Below are 21,966 nucleotides of genomic sequence, written 5' to 3'. Positions count from 1 at the left end.
CACTGTAACTGTGAAACCACACAGTTTCCAGTTTGGATGCACAGAATAGACCAGGAGCAGAAAGTGACCGTGCATTTGGAATTTACCTAGCGAGTTTTAAGATGACTGAAAAACAAAATTCATCTCTCTCTTGAGCTGGCTGTGGAGAACTAACACTAGCAATAATTTTTAGCTACATTAAGTAAGATAAGCTGACAGCATCTGTTACTAAAACCATGAAATGTTTACATAAGAGCTTTTTCAGACTAGAGTCAGGCTTTAATTTGTTAGAGATTCAACTTCTATCTATGTCTTCTTGCCTACTTTAAAACATCCCTAAAACAGTACTTTCCAGGAACAGGAGGTAAGACCTGAACTGTACATACAGTGCCATGACAGTTTAGTTAGAATTCTTTACACTTCCAAAGAAAATCGGTAAACATGATACTTATTAATGTGAAATACGCAGTCCTACATTTTTATAACTAGTGATTTGGGTGCTCAACCTAAATTCTACAAACACTTGATTTTCAACGAGCACTCAGTATTTTCTGAAACATAGGCATCCTTAAGGTATGCCAAATTGGGTGCCCCAAAACTGAAGCACCTGTAATCCTCAGTCAATTTGGAAAAACAGGCTTTTAATATACATGCAATTTACATAGGTCAAGATGGGGTCTTACCTGAACTTGTAGTGGAGAAAAGAACTGTAGCAGTGACAAAGAGCAGTGCCTGTAATGGTCCAGGATTTGGATGCATAGTGCCAGATTCCAGAAGGTGAAAGCAGAGTTCCAGACCAAGACAAGTCTCTGAAAAAACTATAAACAGGAAAAAAAAGTCTACAGTAAATTTTAGATGCTCATTCCTTCTTTGCATAGTACTGACAGAAATGCAATCTGACACTTGATTCAAGGGTAACTAAAGCTTTAAAAATTGGAGACTTACCATATCTAAAAAGGTGACACTGACCTCTTATCCAACACACCAGAGACAGAACCATAGGTCAGGATTGGCAATAATTTTTGCTGAGGTGCAGCGCCAATATTTTGTTAAGTGGTGCAGGGCTGCACTTTTCTATGGAGGGAGTGTAGGGTCTGGGACAGAGTTTGGGTGCAGAAGAGAGATCAGGGTAAGGGACTGGGGTGCAGGAGAGGCTGTGGGATCTGAGAGAAGTTTGGGTAAAGAAGGGGATTGTGTATGGAGCAGGGAATTGGGATGCATGCAAGGATTCTGGCCTGGGGCAGGGTGTGAAAGGGAATGCAGGGTCTCTGGGAATGCAACTTAATTCCACAGAATGACTTTAAATACTGTCAGTAATATCGAAAACCGGAATGGAACCATAACCAGAAAAGTTGTACAGAAACTCAAATGAAAATAGTCCACCCCAGACTTCAATTCTGCATTTCATAGTATCAACCACACCATGAAACAATCAATATTCTGCTGTCAGATGGTACATAAACTGAAATGTCAGATTATAAATTTCTGACACTTGTATCCAAAAAAATTAGTATAGACAAGATCATGTTCCCCTCCAAAGTCCTTAATATCTTTACATGGTATCCACACAAATTAAAAAAAAGTAGAAAACAAATGTGTAGACTAGGGATGTTAGCTATTGGGTAACTGAAGAGTTGAGTAACCACATGAATTCTTATTGGTTACTATACTACTCTGTAGTCCCCGGGGGCGGGGCCAGCAGCAATACATACCAGTCCCTCTCCTGGGGAGCCCCCCTGCTATCCTATGCTGCTGCCTCTGTATCAGAGGCAGCAGCACGGGGTTCTAGGCGTGAGCCAGTCTGTGAGGAGAGCCAGTTTAAAAACTAGCTCCCCATGCAGACTGGCTGCCTGCTCCTCACCATGGACAGAGGCTGCTTTATGGCAGCCTCTCCTGCCCCCTGTGCTGCCTCTAATACAGAGGCAGCAAGGGGAGTGGAAATGCGTGTAGTCAACAAGATTAACCAATAAACCTAGGCTTATCGATTAATTGTATCATTGACTACACATTGTCATTCCTCTTGTAGACTTTTTCATCTTAATGCCTCCCTTGATATTTAAATACATACTTTACAAGTTACCTCATGTATGTAAGAAAACAGGTCTTGAAAACATGCAACAGATTCTTTAAGAAATGTATGTCTGATGTATAGGTTGGATCATGGGCTCTGCTGATCTATAGTAAACTGCTCAGAAAATTATGAGCTCCAACATGTGATACGAGACACAATTATTTCAATTTAAAAAATGGAAAGCAGTACTGTTATTTTCACTTTTTTAAAGCTTAAAGATGAACAGGACAAAATTAGAGACCTTTAAAGTAAAAACACTTCATGTTTCCTAGAGGCAACTTAGTTATAGGGGTGTAATAATATAGTCCAGTATTTCCCAATTTTATTTGGCTATGGAACCCTTTTAAACTCAAAAGAATTTTGTGGTACCCCTTACAACAGTCTAATATATGGAGCTGAAAAAGTAGACCACAAATAAGTAAGGATAATAATAAACAAATGCTAAACAAAGTCATGAGATCAACATTTAGCTAAACTGCACATATTTAATAACAAAAATCACATATTAATTTTTTTTAAATCATAAAATGTTATTGTAATGGAATTTTCTCGGGAACCCTTATTTTCACTTCGTGGAACCCCGGGGTTCTACAGAACACCATTGGGGAAACACTGGTATAGTTGATTAACCAATAAGCAAAAGCTTATTGGTTAATGCTATAGACTACATGCATTTTCCCTCTCCCCGCTCCAATAAATTTTTAGCAAGCGGGCAGGCAGCCTGGCTCAGTTCCAGCTCATGCTGGGTCCGGGAGTTCAAATTCCCTCCCCCCCTGGACAGGCTGTATCAGAGGCAACAGCTCAGGGTGCCAGGCAGCCAGTCTGCCAGGGAAACTGGTTTTTAAACTGGCTCCCCTCGCGGACCAGCTCCCACCTCTCACCCCACGCTGCTGCCTCCACTATAGAGGCAGCCGCGCAGAGTGGCAGGGGTCTCCTCAGGAGTGGGGCTAGAGCACAATGGCTACCCCTGGGGACTACAGAATAGTCGAATGACCATTAAGAATTCATGAAGTTAATCAACTATTCAATTATCCGATATTTAACATCCCTACTTATTTATTGATGTTTCCATGGGTATTACATTTTTAAAAATTGTTTAAGGGGAGTCTTCTGAATTATGTTAGAAAATGCACCAAATGAAGGTTTGATAGGCTTGCAAGACCATTCAATAGTTTTACATATCTCACTCTAGAGTCCAAGCCTTTCCTAATTCTTCGGGGATATTTTGGTAACACACAGATGGCAGGGGAAAAAAAACTAGCTGTGTAGAAAGTGCTTGGTTTATTTGAATATTCACTCGGTTGAAGGGCAGGAGAGCTACCCCACTAGTGAGCACACAGGACAAAGTAAACAGTCAGGGAACTTGTTAACATGAACCACTTTTCCGAAAAAGGACGGGGCTATGTGTGTGTTTCTTTTTGCCAAATCTTTCCTCCACTATTTATTTATAAAAAGCAATGAAACGTAAATTCTAGGTCAACTTTAACCTCAGTGCACGAGGCTACTGAATTACGTCGCAGCTGTCTTTTTAACCAAGGCAAAGCTCATTATTTTCAACTAAACCTTATCTTATGAAATCTTTCCTTTATCCATGCTCTGATTTCCTTCTGTTTCTCTTTTACATGTTCCTTATTGCCAGTGTCAACAGCTTTTCTGCTCTTTTGCTCTTTTAGTAGTCTTGAATGACAGTGCAACCCATTACAGTGTATTATGTATACAGAAAAAAACTGCACAAGGATTGATGCATGTGCCTAGGTATCCTCCAACTGGAGGAACACGGCATGTAATCTAAATGATTCTAATGTAATGAGTTGCAAAAGCAACAGTGGTGTGTAAACACTTGTTTCAAATTCAATGTTAAGAAACATTTTTGTTGTAGAAATTGGTATCTAAAAATTGGCATGTATTCAGCTCTTCTGTCATTTCTATTCTGTGCTACCCAAGAGCATCTAAGTGGAACATTTAAGTTGAACAATGTCTACAGCAGGGCTACTCAACATACAGCCCGTTTGTGAGCAGTGGGTCTCAAAGTGGGTCCGCAGCAGGCGCTCACCCACCCTCCTCCATGCAGAGAGGAACCCGCTGCCGCTGCAGCCTGGTGGTTGGCCGCAGCCGTGAGGCTGCAAAGGGAGGTGAAGCAAACTCCTCTTCCGCCCCCAGCTACACGTGGAGGAGCACCGCCACCAGGGTAAGAGCCACGCTCCCTAGGTTGGTCCCCGGGGCAGGCAGCAGGTTGGGCTTAGCTGGATGGGCAGGCCAGCAGCAGGTGACAGGAGGTAGCACTGGGACTGAGGACCCTGCACACGCAGGAGGGGGCCCTTGGGCCTTTGCACTAAAGTTCCCTTTAAACTGCTTGGTCTCCCCCAGCAGGCAGAGGGATCAGCTGATCCCGGGGGGACAGGCCTTTGTAATCAGCAGCTAAATGCTGCCTGCACAATCAGCAGATAAGCAGGGAATGAGTGGCTGGGAGGAGGAAGTCAAGAATGATTAAAGGTCTAGAGAACATGACCTATGAAGCCAGGCTTCATGAACTGGGCTTGTTTAGTTTGGAAAAAAGAAGATTAAGGGGGGACATGATAGCAGTTTTCAAATATCTAAAAGGGTGTCACAAGGAGGAAGGAGAAAATTTGTTCCTCTTGGTTTCTGAGGACAGGACAAGGAGTAATGGGCTTAAAGTGCAGCAGGGGAGGTTTAGATTGGACATTAGGAAAAAATTCCTAACTGTCAGGGTGGTCAAATATTGGAATAAATTGCCAAGGGAGGTGGTGGAATCTCCCTCTCTGGAGATATTTAAGAACAGGTTAGATAGACATCTGTCAGGGATGGTGCAGACGGAGCTTGGTCCTGCCTTGAGGGCGGGGGGGATGGACTCAATGATCTCTCGAGGTCCCTTCCAGTCCTATGATTCTATGATTAATTGGCTTGGGGGAAAATCCCATCTGCGGAGGAGAGAGAGGCAGAGACCCAGCAGGGGTGAGGTAAAGGGGCTGACTGCATGGGGTAGGTGGAGGAAAGAGGGAGTGCTGGCATCCGTGCAGTGAGGTGGGAGTCAGAGGGCAGTTTGGGGCATCTGACTCACTGACTCGGTTAGGCTGGTTTGGAGGAGCGGGGGAAGCTGGGGGGGGGGGGGGGGGGTGCTGGGAGGACATCTGCATGATTACATTTCAAACAAAAACAACCAGAAGTCCTGTGGCACCTTATAGGCTAACAGATTTGTTGGAGCATAAGCTTACTTCTCATTGTTTATGCAGAGTCAGCCTAACATGGCTACCCCTCTGATGCATTACAAACAAAGTCTGCATATAGGTGTTAAAAGAATCTTTTCTTTCTTAAGCAATTAACAGTTTCAGAGGAGTAGCTGTGAGAGTCTGTAGCTAAAAAGAACAGTGAATAGTACTAAGGTGTTGCAGGACTTATTTGCAAGCTCTCAGAAACATGCAAATGTCTACAAACCTTGAAGCCATGTGTTAATTTGTTTTGGGGCTTCTACTTTCCTCCAGTGGAAGAAGGCTAATTCCCTACCTTTGTATGGCACCTTTGTAGTCTGTAAGGGTACCTCACAGCAACTAGTCACAGGTGTCTTTAATATATTTTATTTTGCACATTGCTTATTAAAAGTGCAGTCATATGGGTGGAACTCAGGTAAATATTGCATTGTATTATCATCAGCAGAACTGACTTAAATGGGGCCTGCATGTTGTGTAGTCTTGCCTTAATCATATTCATGCTGGTCAGTGTGAAAGAAGCTATTTGCATGTATATGCAACCACAGTTAAGTTGCGGCCCTCAGCATGCGATGTGAGTATCATTGTGGTCCCCCCGGGGCTTCCAAAGTTGAGTAGCCCTGGTCTACAGAATGAAGGCGGCAGTTCACGTATTACAGCTTTTTTTACTGTACTTATTTCTCAAGTATTAATAAGAAAACAATGTATAATGTTCTAGGAGACGTATCCAGCCTTGCTCAGGTCTTTAACTCAAGTAATTTTTATTTTTGAAAAAATAATGAAAGATAGACATGCTTATTTCCAATGACTATTTTTCAAAGAAGAAGGAAAATGAAGACTGGAGTGAGCTCGGAAGGGCAGGGAGTGGGTGGCTTAGGGAAGAGGGCTGGGAGGTTTGGGGGGCTCAGAGCAGACGCGGGGTGCAGTAGTCAAGGTAGGCGGGCGGTGCAAGACTCAGGACAGAGGGCTGGGAGGTGGGGTTGGCTTACTAGGGACACACGTGGTAGTGAGGGTGGTGCTGTTCCAGTGGCGACTCCTCCCAGGAGGTTGGGACAGCACTCCCCTGCCAGCAGGTTCCCCCACAGTTGCCAGCCTGCAGGCTGTCGGAGGCGGAGGGGCGACCAGGCTCTGGAGTCTGCTGCCCCTTCCAGTGCCCCCCCACCCCAGCCTGCAGGCTCTCCATGGGTGGAGGCAGCTTCCAGGTTTGGGGTAGGGTGCTAGGCAGGCAGGCAGGCAAGATGGCAGAGCCCCAGCCCCGCAGCCCACTCTCTTGATGCTGCAGCTGCCCTCAATGGCCACTCTCAGTATCACATCCCTCCTCTCTGTGCCCCTCCCTTTCCATGTTATGGAAAACAGTCCCATTCCTGGCATTTCCCACCTTCTGGGAAGTTAGGGTAAGAGGAAGCTGCATACCAAATACAGTGGTGCTAGCTCTTATCGTTTAGGAGGAGTTCTTGAACAAATGGACTCTCAAATGCACAGACTCACTCAGACAGACACATACACACACTAAAATAGAGCGAGATTTAGTTTAACCACTTTCCAGCTGATGACTGGTCATATGAAATGGTCAGTCACAATTCAGGGTAACAGCCCTTTTATTTGCCCTCAGTGGCACTGCAAGCGCATCCACTTCAGGCTTCCTACTTCCCCCCACTGTCACCTCTCGAGTGGAGAGACCCACACCTCGCTCTCTTCTGAGCAGGCTACTCTCAGGCTGCACAGTCCCCTGCCTTCTCTGTTACACCCAGCAGAGGCAGAGGGCCCAAGCACACCTGTTGCTTTCTCTTCAGAGATGGTTAGTGTGACTGCTCCTAGGTACAGGCACCACACAGCTTTTTCTATGTTCTTCTTAAGGAACGGCACTAGAGAAAACATTAAAAACAAGAACCTACACACATGCTAACAAGTTTAACAGGTTCACCCCACCCTAACATGGGCTGTGCCAGAAACAGTCCTTTAAATCCCCACCCAAGGGGACTGCTTGTGGTTACAAGCTCTCCTAGCTTCAGCCCTGAATAAGCACCCAGATTGGGCCTCAGAAAAAGCCTCGTCCTTCCAGCCCTGCTCTACAGACTGGGTCTCTGTGGACCCAGGGTCCTGCCCACCTGTTGGATCAGGAGGAAGGCCCTGAACCAATTTAAAACCAAGCTATTTGCTCAAAAATCCTTTCTTTACATGTGGGCTGCTGGGGAATCCTGTCTGTGGACCACTCTGGGAGGTGGCTTCAAAGGGCTGATAATGGAGGAAGTACTACTTCAGAAAATACATAAGATGCCAACACAACATGTGTACAACTGCATTTTTAATGCAGCATTTGTTCCCCAAAGGTCTTAAGTTATACCTTGTAATTACAGTGAACTCAGTGAAGTTTCTCTTAATTCCATAAGTCTGCTCAAGATAACCGCAGCATTGTCGTAGTTGTATCCCATATTGGTTCCAAAGGGTCACAAATGAACCCCCGCAGAAAAATGATAAGACAGAAATACTATCACCCATGAGCAAACATGTTCCACAAAACAATCGTGCCACATCTGTCCTCAGTCCTCATCCTCCAAGGACACCTGCACAACACCTTCCAAAGGTGAGTCTGGAAGCTTAAATTCGTAACTTTGCTCAATCCTAAAAAATGTGGTCTCAATAGACACTGGATTTATGGTTTACTACAACAATCTGTAATCCACTCACCCCCCCTTTTATGTTCTACTAGAAGACTTACCCAATGTTGCTCAGGTCTTTCAAGGAAGGGGACTGGCAGTGTGTGTGGGGGTGTGTGTGTGCAGGAATCAGGGCAGGGTCATGGGGGGGCTCACGGCAGGAGGCTGGGAGTAGAGGAGTCAGAGTAGGGGTTAAATAGGGGCTCAGGGAAGGGGGTAGGGGTGGGTCACCGTCTCCTCCCCGGGTCTGGGTTGGGGTAGAGGGAGCCATGCAGGCTGGCTCCATTGGGTTCCCCGGGCCTGGTCCAGGGGGGGAGAGGAAAAGCCATGCACGCTAGGTCTGGTCCAAGGAGTTAAGGGGGGGGCGCACACAAGCTGGGCTTAGAGTGAAGGGCAAAAGGGGGCCAGGCAGGCTGGCTCTGGTGGCACCCGCAGGCCTGGCACAGGGGAGCCAGACAAGCCAGCTGGGTGCACTGGGTGGCTCGGCAGTGCTAGGGGGAGTGGGGCCAGGACTGCACTGCCCAACCCAGCAGTGCTCTCAGACAGGGTCCCGACAGAGCTTCCACTCCCCCATCTAGCTAAGGGCCGAAGAGGAGGTGCTTGCAGAAGAGGGTGCCACTTACCTGGTTTGGTGGTTGGCAAGATAGCAATCCCTTCCCCCCCCCCCCTGCTGGTCACTCAGCAGTATAGCATGTTATGGAAAACAATTGAATTCCAGGCACATCCTGTTTTCCTGGCACAACCAAACTCTGACCTTGCCTTAGCTTAACTTAAGAGGAAGCTGCATACCAAATCTGATGCTCCTAGCTTTTCTGTTTAGGAGGAGTTCTTGAATAAAACAGACTTGCAGACATGTGCACAAATCTCTAAAATGTATACATATATAAACACAGTAAGAGAGATGACTGTGGGCTGTTAAGAGGCCACTACACCTTCAATAGTCTCTTAGAATGTGTGTTAGCCACTTATGCTAAACAATCTCTTCCACTCTGTATACAGCTGTAACATCAAGTACATTTCCCAGACCTGAAGATGATCTCGGTGTAGATCAAAAGCCTGTCTTTTACCAATAGAAGTTGGTCTTATAAAAGATATTACCTCACCCACTTTGTGTCTCTAATTTGTGGATATAGGCAGTCCCCGGGTTACGTACAAGATAGGGACTGTAGGTTTGTTCTTAAGTTGAATCTGTATGCAAGTCGGAACTGGCGTCCAGTGTTTCCTCCAGGTCTGGGGTGAGATCTACTAAAACAGAAATGGTATTTGAGGGGCCTAGATTTCTACTGTCAATGAAGTACCTCTTCTCTGGATGAAGGAATTTATTTTCCAGTACTTTTAGTCCAGGACACGTCCTTGCCAGCTCTGAAGTAGCTGTACTACTGTGACATCTATCACTATGAAAACCAGGAAAATGAACAATTTATTTGTAATGAGTAGTGTCAGAAAGAACTGTGTTAATTCTGTTTGGTGTTGAAATAATGCTATGGTTCTGAATGAGCAGGAGTTTATTGACCTGCGCTTGAAGTTTTGCAGCTGAATAAGATACAGTATACAGCTAAGAGCTATACTAATGAAAAGCATTCTGATATTTATTTAATCAAACTCACAATATTGAGCAAAGATCATTCCAGCTACAGAGCCTCACTTGTCATGAGATGAGGAAACTAGCTCAAAGAGACCCCATGCCAAGTAGAATTCCAGGAGGCTCCATGCCAATCATATCCGAGTTTTGGAAGCATTATCAATGTGGTACCATCTTCTGGCAAAGGACTGGAATTCCTGACACTGGTATAGCGAAATGCAGAAAGACTGCCACAGGCTAAAGTGGGACAGACTAGAACAGGAACAATATAGATCCAAATACAAGAGTGAAAAGCCTGTGTTGCTTACTTGGACTGATCTAAAAGCTGCTGTACTAATTCTCATGGTCCAATACTTGTATTCATGGTATCAAAGAAACATATACTAAATGAAGCATCCCCATCCTTATTAGCTGCATAAAAACTGGAGATTTAAAATCCTGTTTCATCAGCTAACTGGTTAGACGTTATGCTTAACTGCTTAAACAGGAGCAGGCAGGGAGCCCTCCAGGCTGTAGCAGCCCCTTTGTCTGTACTGGGTGGAGAGATGCTTCAATCCCTGCTGGTTAACCATAACTGGAAAGCTTACTAGTTAACCATTCACATCCGTAATAAAAACAGGGTAGTGCTGGAAGCTGCTCTAATCCACCTATTTTGCGTCAAACATCAAGCTTACAAGTATTTTACTATTTCACTTAAATTTAAAGAGTATCCAAGAGAAACAACAAGCAAATTAAGAGACAGTAAACATTCCTCTGCAAAGAAGTTTCTTACAATAGGATCTGAAAGGGATGTTCTTCAAGATTTTACCACCTTTCCTGTCAAAATAACGTACCGTCTTTTGGTGCACAGAGGACATGCTGAGTAACTGTGGGCAAACTCTGCTGACTGGTCTGTTGTCTGTCTTGCTCCTCTACAAATTGTAAAGTCACTTTGAAATGGAAGCAGCAGGAATTTTCTAGTCTTGTCCAGTGAGCAAAGATTAATCCACCAATGGTAAAGAATTCTCAGCTCTGAACTGCAGCCTCACAGGACAGGATTTAGACTCTTACATGCATAAAAGGCTCTGAGGTATTTCAGGAGCCCTTTGGGACCCTTTCAAGCTTTCCAAGGGAAACAAACATTCTTTCAGATATGATTTTCCACCATAATGCAGTTAGGCCTCATCATTCAACATACAAACAGCAGAACACTGTTTCCGAAGGTAACAGCCTAGCATTCTAAAGCATTTTTTACATCCCCCCTCCTTGGCCTCACTCACCTCTTACATCTTGTCTTTCAGACAGTAAAGGTCTTTGGGGCAGAGACTGTAGTGTAACGAGCGTAACAAGGTCCCAAACAGACTGAGGCTCTAAATGAATATAAACATTAATAGACCATTTCCGCTGCGTAAGTTACTGTATACACAAGTACTTCGCCATTTAAGTACTGCTTTGTACCCACCCTTTCAGCAGTGCTGAAAGAGCAGGAAAAAAGAAAGTATATGCATTATGAAGATGTTCCTATTCTCTTCTCCAAAGTTATCAAGGGTCCATCTTGGCCAGTACACTCTTCTGACTGGCCAGTGCCAGATACTTCTGAAGGAATGAACACATTAAGGCAGTGTATCAAGTGATCCGTCACCTGTCATCTAGCCCCATCTTCTCATGGTCAAAGGTTTAGGAGCACCCACAGTTTAGGGTTAAATTGCTTCACATCCCATCTGAGAGATACATAGTTAAAGCTCACCTAGTTACCCACCCGAGCTCTAAAAATTGACTAGTTCTCTGTAAAGACAATGGTGACCTGTGTTGTCCTATGTCCAAAAGAAAGCCTTTTTGGGAGATTACTGTACACAGCTGTGCTAAAGGCAGCAAAAACTACATCAGAAACTACTTTCTCTGTGAATAAATTGACTGAGATTCCAGGGATTTCAGATCTTTGCCAACAAAGTCATTTCACATTCTGAAAAACATTTAGTGCAGTATATTACCAATCATCTCAAACATTTTATATAGTCTGACACCAAAGCATGTCAAGTACTATGTTTCCCTAGACCACACAAGTTTCAGTATTTTTTAAAAAGTTGTTAAATTTTAATTTGTTTTTTAAAAAGTCTTTGCTGTAGCAATGCAGTATAATGAAGATTTCCAAGAGAAACTAAATTTAAGATCTTAAAATAAAATCTCCAGCATTAATTAGCATACCGTGGCTATAGCGTACATAATCTGTGTTGGACCATTAAAGGTCATAACAAAACACCTTCCGAAAAAAAGAGTACCGAAGACTATGGTTTTCCAAAAGAAAGTAAGCAGTCATTTCTTTTAACTTTTGACTCCTCAGTGATCACCAAAGCCTTTGGTCGTTGACTTGTCTTCATGCTGTCCTCCCAGGGTCTGGCAAAAATGCACATAGCAGCTGGCATACATACTTTGGTAGGTTTTGTTTGTTTGGAGGGAGCAGTGAAAAGCCCAGTAGCAACTGGCATACTGCCCATCAGTTTTAACTACTGACCCCTGGGGTTTATTCTTAGTTCTTTTGGTAGTTATGAAATCTCTTGAAGCAGTCATGTGCAATTGACTGTGATGCAGTCTCACACATTCACTACAGAAACATACAGTACACATCTGTAAAAACAGAGCTGCTGTGCATTAAGAACACAGTTGACAGGTCTAGTGCTGATAGGAAGGTCTGAGATTGTTCAAAGAGAAATGTAATCTTAATTAATCATATTTATAAAAGCTTGATCACTCAATAATTCACACCAACTTTTAACAGGAAAATACAGCACCTACAGCATTCATGACCCTCCCCCTCTTCAGGGTATCAATCGAGTCAGCCATGCATGCAAACTGATCCTGTCGCCAGCAAAAGCATTTCCTTTCACTGTGGTCAGCCAAAAGCTGAGGAAGAAAATGGAAGTGACTTGGAGTTATGGCACCAAAAAGGCCAGACAAGCAAGGAAATAATCAACTCCACATGAGCCACTTCTAGCCCATCACAATGAAAAGGGCCCACAACTAACCCCAGGAAAGGTCATCAGGACCATGGGGGTCACAAGCAGAAAAAGGCAATAGTGAGGCTGCCAGCTGCAATAAGAGTCAATGTGTTCCTAATTACACTCAGAATAAGGGGTTGAGCTCAAAGGAAAAGTTTTGCTATAGTCACAACTTGTGTAAAAAAAAAAAATGTACCCCTGTTCCACTCCCTTCAAAGCAGGCACAACAAATACCATTTCTATTTGTTGTTAGATTGCAGGAAGCCAAACAAAATAGGTAAAAAAAAAAATCATGCATCTACATAAATGAGGATGGAGGGCTTTGTGTGTGTGTTTTTAAAAACCATAATTAAACATTTGTATTAGAATTATGCAGTTATGAAATATAGGTTTTGAGATTGTACATAAAACCACACTAAGAATTTGTTTTTAGTGTGTGTGTGTGGTGGGGGGGGCGAGGGTTGTTTGTTAGGGAAGTCAAACTCAGCCCAACTGTTTTGCAAATCCAGCCTTGGTTCTAGTTAGATTTTCAAGAGCGACTTTATGATAGATCACATGTAAGCCTCCAAATCAAGAACGAAAGCAGTAAACAGACCTGAAAATCAAATGAAAATAGGTTGTCTGAGTCAAGATTGCTGAAAAACTAGCTATTAAACAGATCAAGTGGAAAATTATTTCAATTTAGAAGTCATGAATTGTTTTCAGAATGTATTCATATTTAAAATTAATATCTCTTCTTAACAAAAACACTTCTCAACAAAAAAAGAGGGGGGAATAAATGAAACAAGCAGTTAAGGCATTAAATCCCTAAGGCATCCCACTCATAAGTGTAATTCTTGACCATAACTAATTCCCTTCCCCCTAATTGTTCCCTTATCCAAGAAAATACTAAGCCATAACTCAAACCAGGTTTATGATGATGTTTTGGGTTATAATTATTAATATAGAGCTGATCTGACTTTCACAAACATTGTATCTCGTTTTGCACATGGGCTTTGTACTGCTTTGTATAAATTACAGCCACTCCCCAACTTATGAACACACCGACTTACGACCATCCGTACTTACGACCAACCTCCCATTAACCCCATTATAATATTTTTGAGTTGAGAACCATGTACATCAAGTTTTTCGAACAGCACGGGCAGCGCGTATAAGGATATTTCCGACTTATATCCACATCAAGTTACGACCAGGTGTTTGGAACGTAACCCATTTGCAAGTCGGGAACTGCCTGTAGATAAATATCAATTTGCAAATGGTGGCATCCAGATATATTTTTCTGGAAAGTTTAGGAAACTTCTTGTGAATGGGTAACATGTTGCTAGAGATGGTTCTAAGTTTGGTAGCAATTTCTGTATCCTCTCTCATCCCCAGGCATACTGTCTTCTAACAGGTGGTGCTCTTTGGGACCCAGTATTTGTGTGTAAAGACTTGTCCACTTTTGTCTGAATTATGTACTCCACCCCAATGCTGCCCCAACACCAAATGTACCAATTAATGTTACTCCCATCACACACATCAAAACCAATTACAGGCTAATCCCCCACCATAATAAGTTAATATTGGACAAAACCCCGACCAAAATAAGTGTACTCTAACTTATGCAAGGAGGCCTCTGCTGGGATGGCAGGAGAATGACTAAAACCAGAACCCTCTTCTGGAGGGCTCTGCTTGCCTACCCAACCCTCAAACCCAAATACAGCTGCTCTAACAAAAGGAGGTGGGAAAGGCTTCCGCCACAGTGGGGCGGTACTTCAGCTTCATTCTGCAGGGAATGGCACTTGCCCACAGAACACCTGATTTAAGCTCAAGTTTTAGTAATGCCACATATGACAGGGAGTAGGGATCACCTTACTGGGTGATGCTTACTGGATAATGGTTAACCGGTTACCCTTGGGACTGGGAGCTGGCAGAGTCAGCCCCAGTTAAGCATGTTAAGTATCGGGTAACTGACAAATCAAATAAAATTTTTGCATCGATTATTCAATTAGTTGATAGGGAATCTCTTCCTTTGAAGTGTAGCAACAGCCCTAGGACTGTTGCTACACTTCAAGGCAAAAGTGACAAAACCCGGGGTCAGCTGGGGCCTCCCCCACTGACCTCAGGCTCCGTGCAGCACTGCTGCTGCGACACATCATGGCAGTGTGTCAAAGTGGCAACACTGCACAGAGCCGGAGGTCAGCGGGGGAGTCCCCAGATGATCCCAAGCTCCACGTGGCACTGCTGCTTTGAAGTGCGGTGAGGAGCCTGACACCAGGCTCCCCGCTGCATTCAAAGCATCAGCACTGCACAGAGCAGCTGACCCTGGGCTCCATGAGTTGCTGCCGCTTTGAAGTACACCCCTGTTCTCCCTTCCCCTTGCTGTTTCTGATAGAGGCAGCGGGGAGGGGGGGGGGAGAGGGAGAGCGCAGCTAGTCGACTATCCAATTTGCTTATCGGATAGTTGACTAGTCCTTCAAACCCCTAGTCCCAGTCCCTGCCCCAGCACGGGGCTGAGAGCGGAAGCACCACAGGCTGGAGCAGTGAAATCCATTTTAGTTGTTAGGTTAACCTAACGTTTAACTGTTTAACTGATTAATTGGGATTTTACATTCCTAGCCGCAAGTACAGCTTTTTGTTGCTCCTTCATTCAATTTCCATTATTTGACAAGAGGATATGGGATTTGATTTCTGCAGTTAGAAGGAGAGGATAACTTTTACAATGGTGTTAAGGGGAGGGGGAAGGAGGAGAGAAGGAATAAACACCAACAATATAGAAACAGAAACAATACTTGGCATTTAGAATACACCACAACTGAAATATCATGGACTGACTGCCCCCTACAATGAGCTTCTTTGCTACTGTGAGATTAGCAAAGAGAACATAAAAATCCTTCACCATACTTTTCTATGCTTTTTCTGGCGGATAAACTCCCACTTTGCATAGTTTATTTGTAAGGTTACAAAAAACTTCAAGGATTATCTTCATCTCCCATGACAAGGGTGCAGCCTTTTTTAGCCGATCCACATTGTGGCACACTGCCTCACCGCTTGTCATATTACACTCAGATTATTTAAACTCTATATGGGACTAGACATAAAATCACTAGAAACTGAAGTTAGCATAGAATATTGCAGTGAACTTTTCACTGAAGTTGCATACTGACAGCACTGGCTACCAGCTGGTTTGAGTAGACCTTAAAACAGTGTTTTTGACTGTGGCAGTGTTTGAGCTTAAATGGTTTAAACTATAGGGAGCTTCCAAAGGGCTATCTATTCAACTTTAAAATTCCCTCTGTTGGCCTTCAGAGTAGGAAAGTGATTTGTGTAAACATATACATAGTTAACCTTCACAGTTACACACAGGTACATCAGAGGCAGCAACATGTGGCCGGGGTAGAGGGGAAGCTGCTGCAAACACTGGGTCCAACCTATCCTCCCCTCTCCCCACGCTGCTGCCTCCAATTATGAAGCAGCAGCATGCGGGAGTGGAGGGTAGAGGGGGAGGAGAGAGGTGGCTCCAAGGGAGCCCGTGTGCGTGGGGAGCTGGCTTAAAAGCTATCTTCCCATGTGCACTGGCTACCAGGAAGCCACTCCCCGTGTGTAAATGTGTAACCGCTGAATTTTTTTTTTTACCTGAATACATGCATTTTAACATTCCTATTTCAGAGCACACTTCAAGATTAGCAAGCTATTAGCAAAGGCAGAATGAAAGAGGGCAGGAGGCAGAGGAGCATTAGCCTGTTTATTGCGTTAATGTTCATGGCCAAGAATTTGTTATGGGGCTAAAACTGATCAGGCACTTTTCTAATACAATGTTGTATGAGTGTTTAATTAATATCGAGAAACAGAGTTGCAAAGGTGCTTTTTTTATTTGAAGAAACTAATGTTTTGGAGTGTGGTTCCCCGAGACCATATCATTCCCCAGGATACTCATTTTTAGTTGCTTATCGGACATATCTTAAATTTTACATTTAAGCCTGAAGCTTCTTGTGCTTAGTGTAAGCTCATAGGTAAGTTCTGTTGTAAAGTCTCAATCAAATCCATTCATCTGAGTTATACAGTAGGTGGGCAGCAGGATTTTTTCAGCTGTAAAATTTATTCAGAAGCTTATTTTGCATTCTGATAACTCAAAAACATCTTTGTTTCAAAACTTCTAATTTGGCACACACATGGTCTTGATTGAAAAATGCATGCTTGGCCTTGTCTGAAGAAACTGGTTCTGAGACAGTCATGAACATTTAACAGTTTGCATGCTGTGCATGTGCAGTATATTGCTTTCCTTCTTCCTGATGTGTACACACACCAATATGGGCTCATAGTTCAAAAAAATTAAATGACACTACAATGGAGCAAGGTCTGTGTTTTATCCTTAGAGAGACCTTTCTATGAATCACACAGTAACACCACAGAAGAATAAACCACATTAAGGAGACCACAAATGTTTGTACTTTAGATGCATATGTGGAGCATTATCTGTACCTCCATAGCTGTTGGATAAATCACAAAGCAGAATTAAATTGAGAACCACACCTCTAAAATTTCCTCTGGACTTTTTCTAACCTATTAATCTTACCGCTTTGAGGAATTCTATATTATCCAAAATTACATAATTTATCTCTGGGCCTGTAACTGAAATATATTCCTTTATTGGCCCATGCATTTACCTTCCTGCCTAGAAGAATGTAGAACTCTAGTGTGAATTCAAGTAGCCACTCTAGATCATCAGCATTGTATATGGAAAGTACAAAATCCAGGAAATTACAGTACCACCACAGGATTTTTTAAGTAACATACAATATGCACAACTTTGGCTAGTTTTGTTTGCAACTGTGACACCAAGTCCCCTTGTGCCTTGCTAAAGCAGCATATGTGGTTCACAGCATCATGAAGAAGTCTCGGGTTTCCCAACTTTCCAGCCTCAAGAGAAAGTTAGGGATTAACCACTAGTCTTACTGTACAGTATATCTGGGATGCAAGTATTTTTTAAATCCCCAAACTAAGCCTATTTATTTAAATGCGGTTTATAAAATAGAAATTTGTTTAAAAAAAGAGAGACTTATTCAGACCACAACGGTTCTGATGAAGCTATTAAAACTAAGCCGACTACAGACTAATGGCTCCATCAGAATAACTGTAGAGTGAGTAAACTCAAAGTTGTAGCTCTTTGTTTTCCCCTCTTCAGAGTTTTACATAACATGGGTCTAATGTACCTGTCTGTTAATAAAACCTTATCGTTTCTCTTCTCACTTTTGTTTTGTGTGTCTACAACGCTGTCCCTAAGCTTGGGGTAGACTTCTTGCCAGTCACCTCTTTTTGCAATCACTCCTTAAAATATTATTTTTAGGTATGCTTCTGATTCCTCATCACTAACTTCCTCCCTTCCGGTTTCTTGGTTGGGCTTGTCACTTTACTGTGCTGGAACTTCCTCGCTCAGGAGGTGTGAAAAAAACACTCCCCCCTCCTCCTGAGAACTGAAAGTTGCTGTGCTGTCAAGCACCAGTGTAACAAGCTCCAAGCGCTGTTAGCTACTCCCCTGGTGGAGATGGTTTACCTAGAGCAGTGGTCCCCAACCTTTCATGGCTGGTGGGTGCCCAGGGGTGGGGCTGCTCACGTGCCGGGCGTCCGGGGGCAGGGCCGCTCACACACCGCGCTGCGCTTCCGGAGGTTGGGCCACGCATGCGTCGCGCTTCCAGGGGTTGGGGACTGCCCACACGCCCTGAGCCCAGAGCCAGCACTGCGCATGTGCCGCGCGCCGGGGGTAGGGGCTGTCCATGTACCCTGCACCGCCACTGCGCATGTGCCGTGCGCTGCGGGTAGGGGCTGCTCACGCGCCGAGCCCAGGGCCGGCACTGCGCATGTGCCACGTGCCCAGGGCAGCCCATGCACCATGCGCCCAGAGCCGGCACCACGCATGTGCTGTGCGCCAGGGGTGGGGCCAGTCCAGATGTTTCAGCGGGTGCACATAAATGTCCTGGCGGGCGCCATGGCACCCACGGGCACCACGTTGGGGACCACTGACCTAGAGTGCTGAGAGAGCTCTCTTGCAGTGCTGGTACTAGCTGCCACAGGCACACTTTCAACTTATAAGTATGGACAAAGCCTTGAACTACTGACCAGACTTTGTAAACTCTTTGAGGCAAGGGTCATATGTTAGTCTTTAGAGCATTGTGTACATTTGTGAGGGTGTATTAATAACGCAGAGTCTCCCAAGCACCACTAAACCATTGCAATTTCGAGATGGACTTCAATTTCATGCAGGTAACATGCAAAGCTCTCATTTGACATGAGAAGTTCAGACAAGAGCAATAATACTAGCTTTCCCAGCTCAGACAGATACTTCAAAATAGCCAACATGCACAAACTTAACTATTCAAACTAAATTCTCACATATGGCAAGCTTTTCAGTCCTACTTATAAGTAGAGTGTTTTCAATGCAAAGCACATCTATTACGCCAAAATGGTTTACACTTGTTTATACCTAAGCAGATCACTTAGCAGGGCTAATGAGGTAAGAAAAAAATGGGGAGAGACTAGAATGATTAGCTTGCTGTAAGCATCAGGAAAATATTAGAAATATTAAGAATAGGGATGTTAAAATGTGTGTATTTATGTAAAATGTAACTGCTAAAATTTTCAGTAGTTACACGTTCACATGCAGGAGAACTCTCCTTACCTGGCTAAACACTATCACATCCCTAATTAAGAATAGACCCTCATACAATGGAACTATGTTTCTTTATACTTGCTGAGAATCTGGCTCCAACGATTTTACTTCCTGCACATGGAAGCGATCTAGCTCAAATCTGAATTTAATGCATCCCTCTGTGGCTGAACCCTGCTACAAAAGAGCTATTAAGAAACTTAGTTTATTTGCAACAACTTCAGAAAGTAATCCCATACTTCCAGTGACATCCCTCAACAAACCCTGTAATTCTGTATACAATGTAGGCAAATGGTGCTTTTAAATTACCTTAGATTCATTGTGTTGCAACTTACAGTGATCCATTCTACCTGTATTTCCCTTGAAGGGAAGTACAACTAGTCTATTAAATCTGCAGCCAGAATTTACAGCAATCCAATCTATTGCTGTCATACATCATGGGCAATTAGGAACATGTAAACCCATGGCTGCAGGGAACGGGAGGCTCCCTTGAACCAGAGAGCAAAGTTTGTGCATTGTAGCCTATATAGGAAGTTTCAGTTTACATACAATGGTAGTGGATTCCATGAGTTGATTAAATTCTGTGTCAGAACAGAAAGAACATCTGATCAGTTTTGACTACTCCTTTCCATAATTCTGAACACCTGAATGAACTCTCCTTACCCGGCTAAAAAATTTTCCTTTTTCATTTTCTTGGCACACACACTGATTCTTGATATGCCTTTAAGCCATTCTTTATTTTCCGTTGACACTTTCAAATTCATTCTAGATGAGGCAACCAAAACTGAACATGATGTTCCAGGTGAAGCCAAATCTTTGTACAAAAGTGTATGTTCTCTTCGTAATGCACTAACTAGAAAATTGCTGAAGATGAACTTTTAGAAAACTAAGAACAAATCCCAAAGTCAGTTAAGATAGCAAAAGCACTATCTTCCATTATCTGTCCACTCAATCCCGTTTACAACATAAAAATGGCAGTACTGGGTCAGACCAAAGGTCCATCTAGCCCAGTATCCTGTCTGCCGACAGTGGCCAGCACCAGGTGCCCCAGAGAGGGTGGACTGAAGACAATGATCAAGCGATTTGTCTCCTGCCATCCCTCTCCAGCCTCTGACTAAGGGTACGTTTAGACTACATGCCTCTGTCGCCAGAGGCACGTAGATTAGGCTACCAGGCATAGAAAAATGAAGCGGCAATTTCAATAATCGCCGCTTCATTTAAATTTACCTGGCTGCCGCGCTGAGCCGATCAGCTGTTTGTCGGCTCAGCGCGGTAGTCTGGACGCGCGGGTGTCGACATCAAAGGCATTTGTCGATCATCCAGGTATGCCTCCTGGGATGAGGTTTACCTAGGTGGTCGACAAATGCCTTTGATGTCGACACCCGCGCGTCCAGACTACCGCGCTGAGCCGACAAACAGCTGATCGGCTCAGCGCGGCAGCCAGGTAAATTTAAATGAAGCGGCGATTATTGAAATTGCCGCTTCATTTTTCTATGCCTGGTAGCCTAATCTACATGCCTCTGGCAACAGAGGCATGTAGTCTAAACGTACCCAAACAGAGGCCAAGAACACCACCTTATCCCCTGGCTAATAGCCTTTTATAGACCTAACCTCCATGAAATTATCTAACTTCTCTTTAAACTCTATTGTAGTCCTAGCCTTCACAGACTCCTCTGACAAGGAGTTCCACACGTTGACTACACGCTGTGTGAAGAAGAACTGTATTTTATTAGTTTTAACCTGCTATCCATTAATTTCATTTGGTGTCCTCTAGTTCTTCTATTTAGGGAACTAATAAATAACTTTTCTTTATCGGCCCTCTCCACACCACTCATGATTTTATATACAGGCAGTCCCCGGGTTACGTACAAGATAGGGACTGTAGGTTTGTTCTTAAGTTGAATCTGTATGTAAGTCGGAACTGGCGTCCAGATTCAGCTGCTGCTGAAACTGACCAGCGGCTGACTACAGGAAGCCAGAGGCAGAGTTGCTCTGCCCCAGGCTTCCTGGAATCAGCCTCTGATCAGTATCAACAGGCTGAATCTGGACACCAGTTCCGACTTACATACAGATTCAACTTAAGAACCCCAAGCGTCCCCAAGTCAGCTGCTGCTGAAACTGATCAGCGGCTGATTCCAGGAAGCCTGGGGCAGAGCAACTCTGCCTCTGGCTTCCTGTAGTCAGTGCTGGTCAGTTTCAGCAGCAGCTGACTTGGGGACACCTGGGGCAGAGCAGCTGGGGTGCTGCTGGGTTGCTCCAGTAGCGCTGTTCCTCAGCGCTACTGGACCAACCCAGCAGCACCCCAGCAGCTCTGCCCCAGGCGTCCTGATTCAGCTGCTGCTGAAACTGATCAGCAGCGGCTGAATCAGGACGCCTGGGGCAGAGCAGCTGGGGTGCTGCCGGGTTGGTCCAGTAGCGCCCAGAGCGGCGCTGTGGAACCAACTGGCAGCGCCCCAGCTGCTCTACCACAGGCGTCTGGAGAAAAGTTTTGTCTGCTGGGGTGGAGGGGGAGGAGTGTACTAGCTGCGCCCTCCCCACCCGCAGAAGACCAGGGAGACGCAGGCGGGGGACCGAGACGCACCACGGTCCCGCCGCCCGGGTCCTCCGCGGCTTTGCTCCCCGTCTCCCTGGTCTGCTGGAGACCAGCAGACCAGGGGGACGGGGAGCAAAGCCGGGGAGCACGGGGGCAGCGGACAGCCCAGATGCGCCGCGGCTGTCCCGCTGCCAGCGTGCTCCCCGGCTTTGCTCCCTGTCTCCCTGGTCTGCTGGTCTCCAGCAGACCAGGGAGATGGGAAGCAAAGCCGCGGAAGCACGCCGGCAGCGGGACAGCCG

General features: G+C 44.6%; 1 protein-coding gene across 3 annotated transcripts in view; it reads right to left on the bottom strand.

Moving 5' to 3' along the window:
* CDON (cell adhesion associated, oncogene regulated) overlaps window positions 1-21,966 on the bottom strand; it is a 99,975-nt gene that overhangs the window by 55,030 nt on the left and 22,979 nt on the right. For all 3 annotated transcript variants that reach the window (XM_075909599.2, XM_075909600.2, XM_006122311.5), the window contains exon 2: window positions 663-797. In XM_075909599.2, the coding sequence (XP_075765714.2) occupies window positions 663-738 (76 nt within the window). In that variant the 5' untranslated portion in view covers window positions 739-797. The remainder of the gene's footprint in view (window positions 1-662; window positions 798-21,966) is intronic.

The sequence above is a fragment of the Pelodiscus sinensis genome, chromosome 25 (assembly GCF_052426305.1).
Source record: "Pelodiscus sinensis isolate ZL-2025 chromosome 25, ASM5242630v1, whole genome shotgun sequence".
In the NCBI taxonomy this organism is placed as follows: domain Eukaryota; kingdom Metazoa; phylum Chordata; order Testudines; family Trionychidae; genus Pelodiscus; species Pelodiscus sinensis.
Note: the sequence above shows the minus strand (reverse complement) of the source record. Positions and strands in the feature narration are given on the sequence as shown.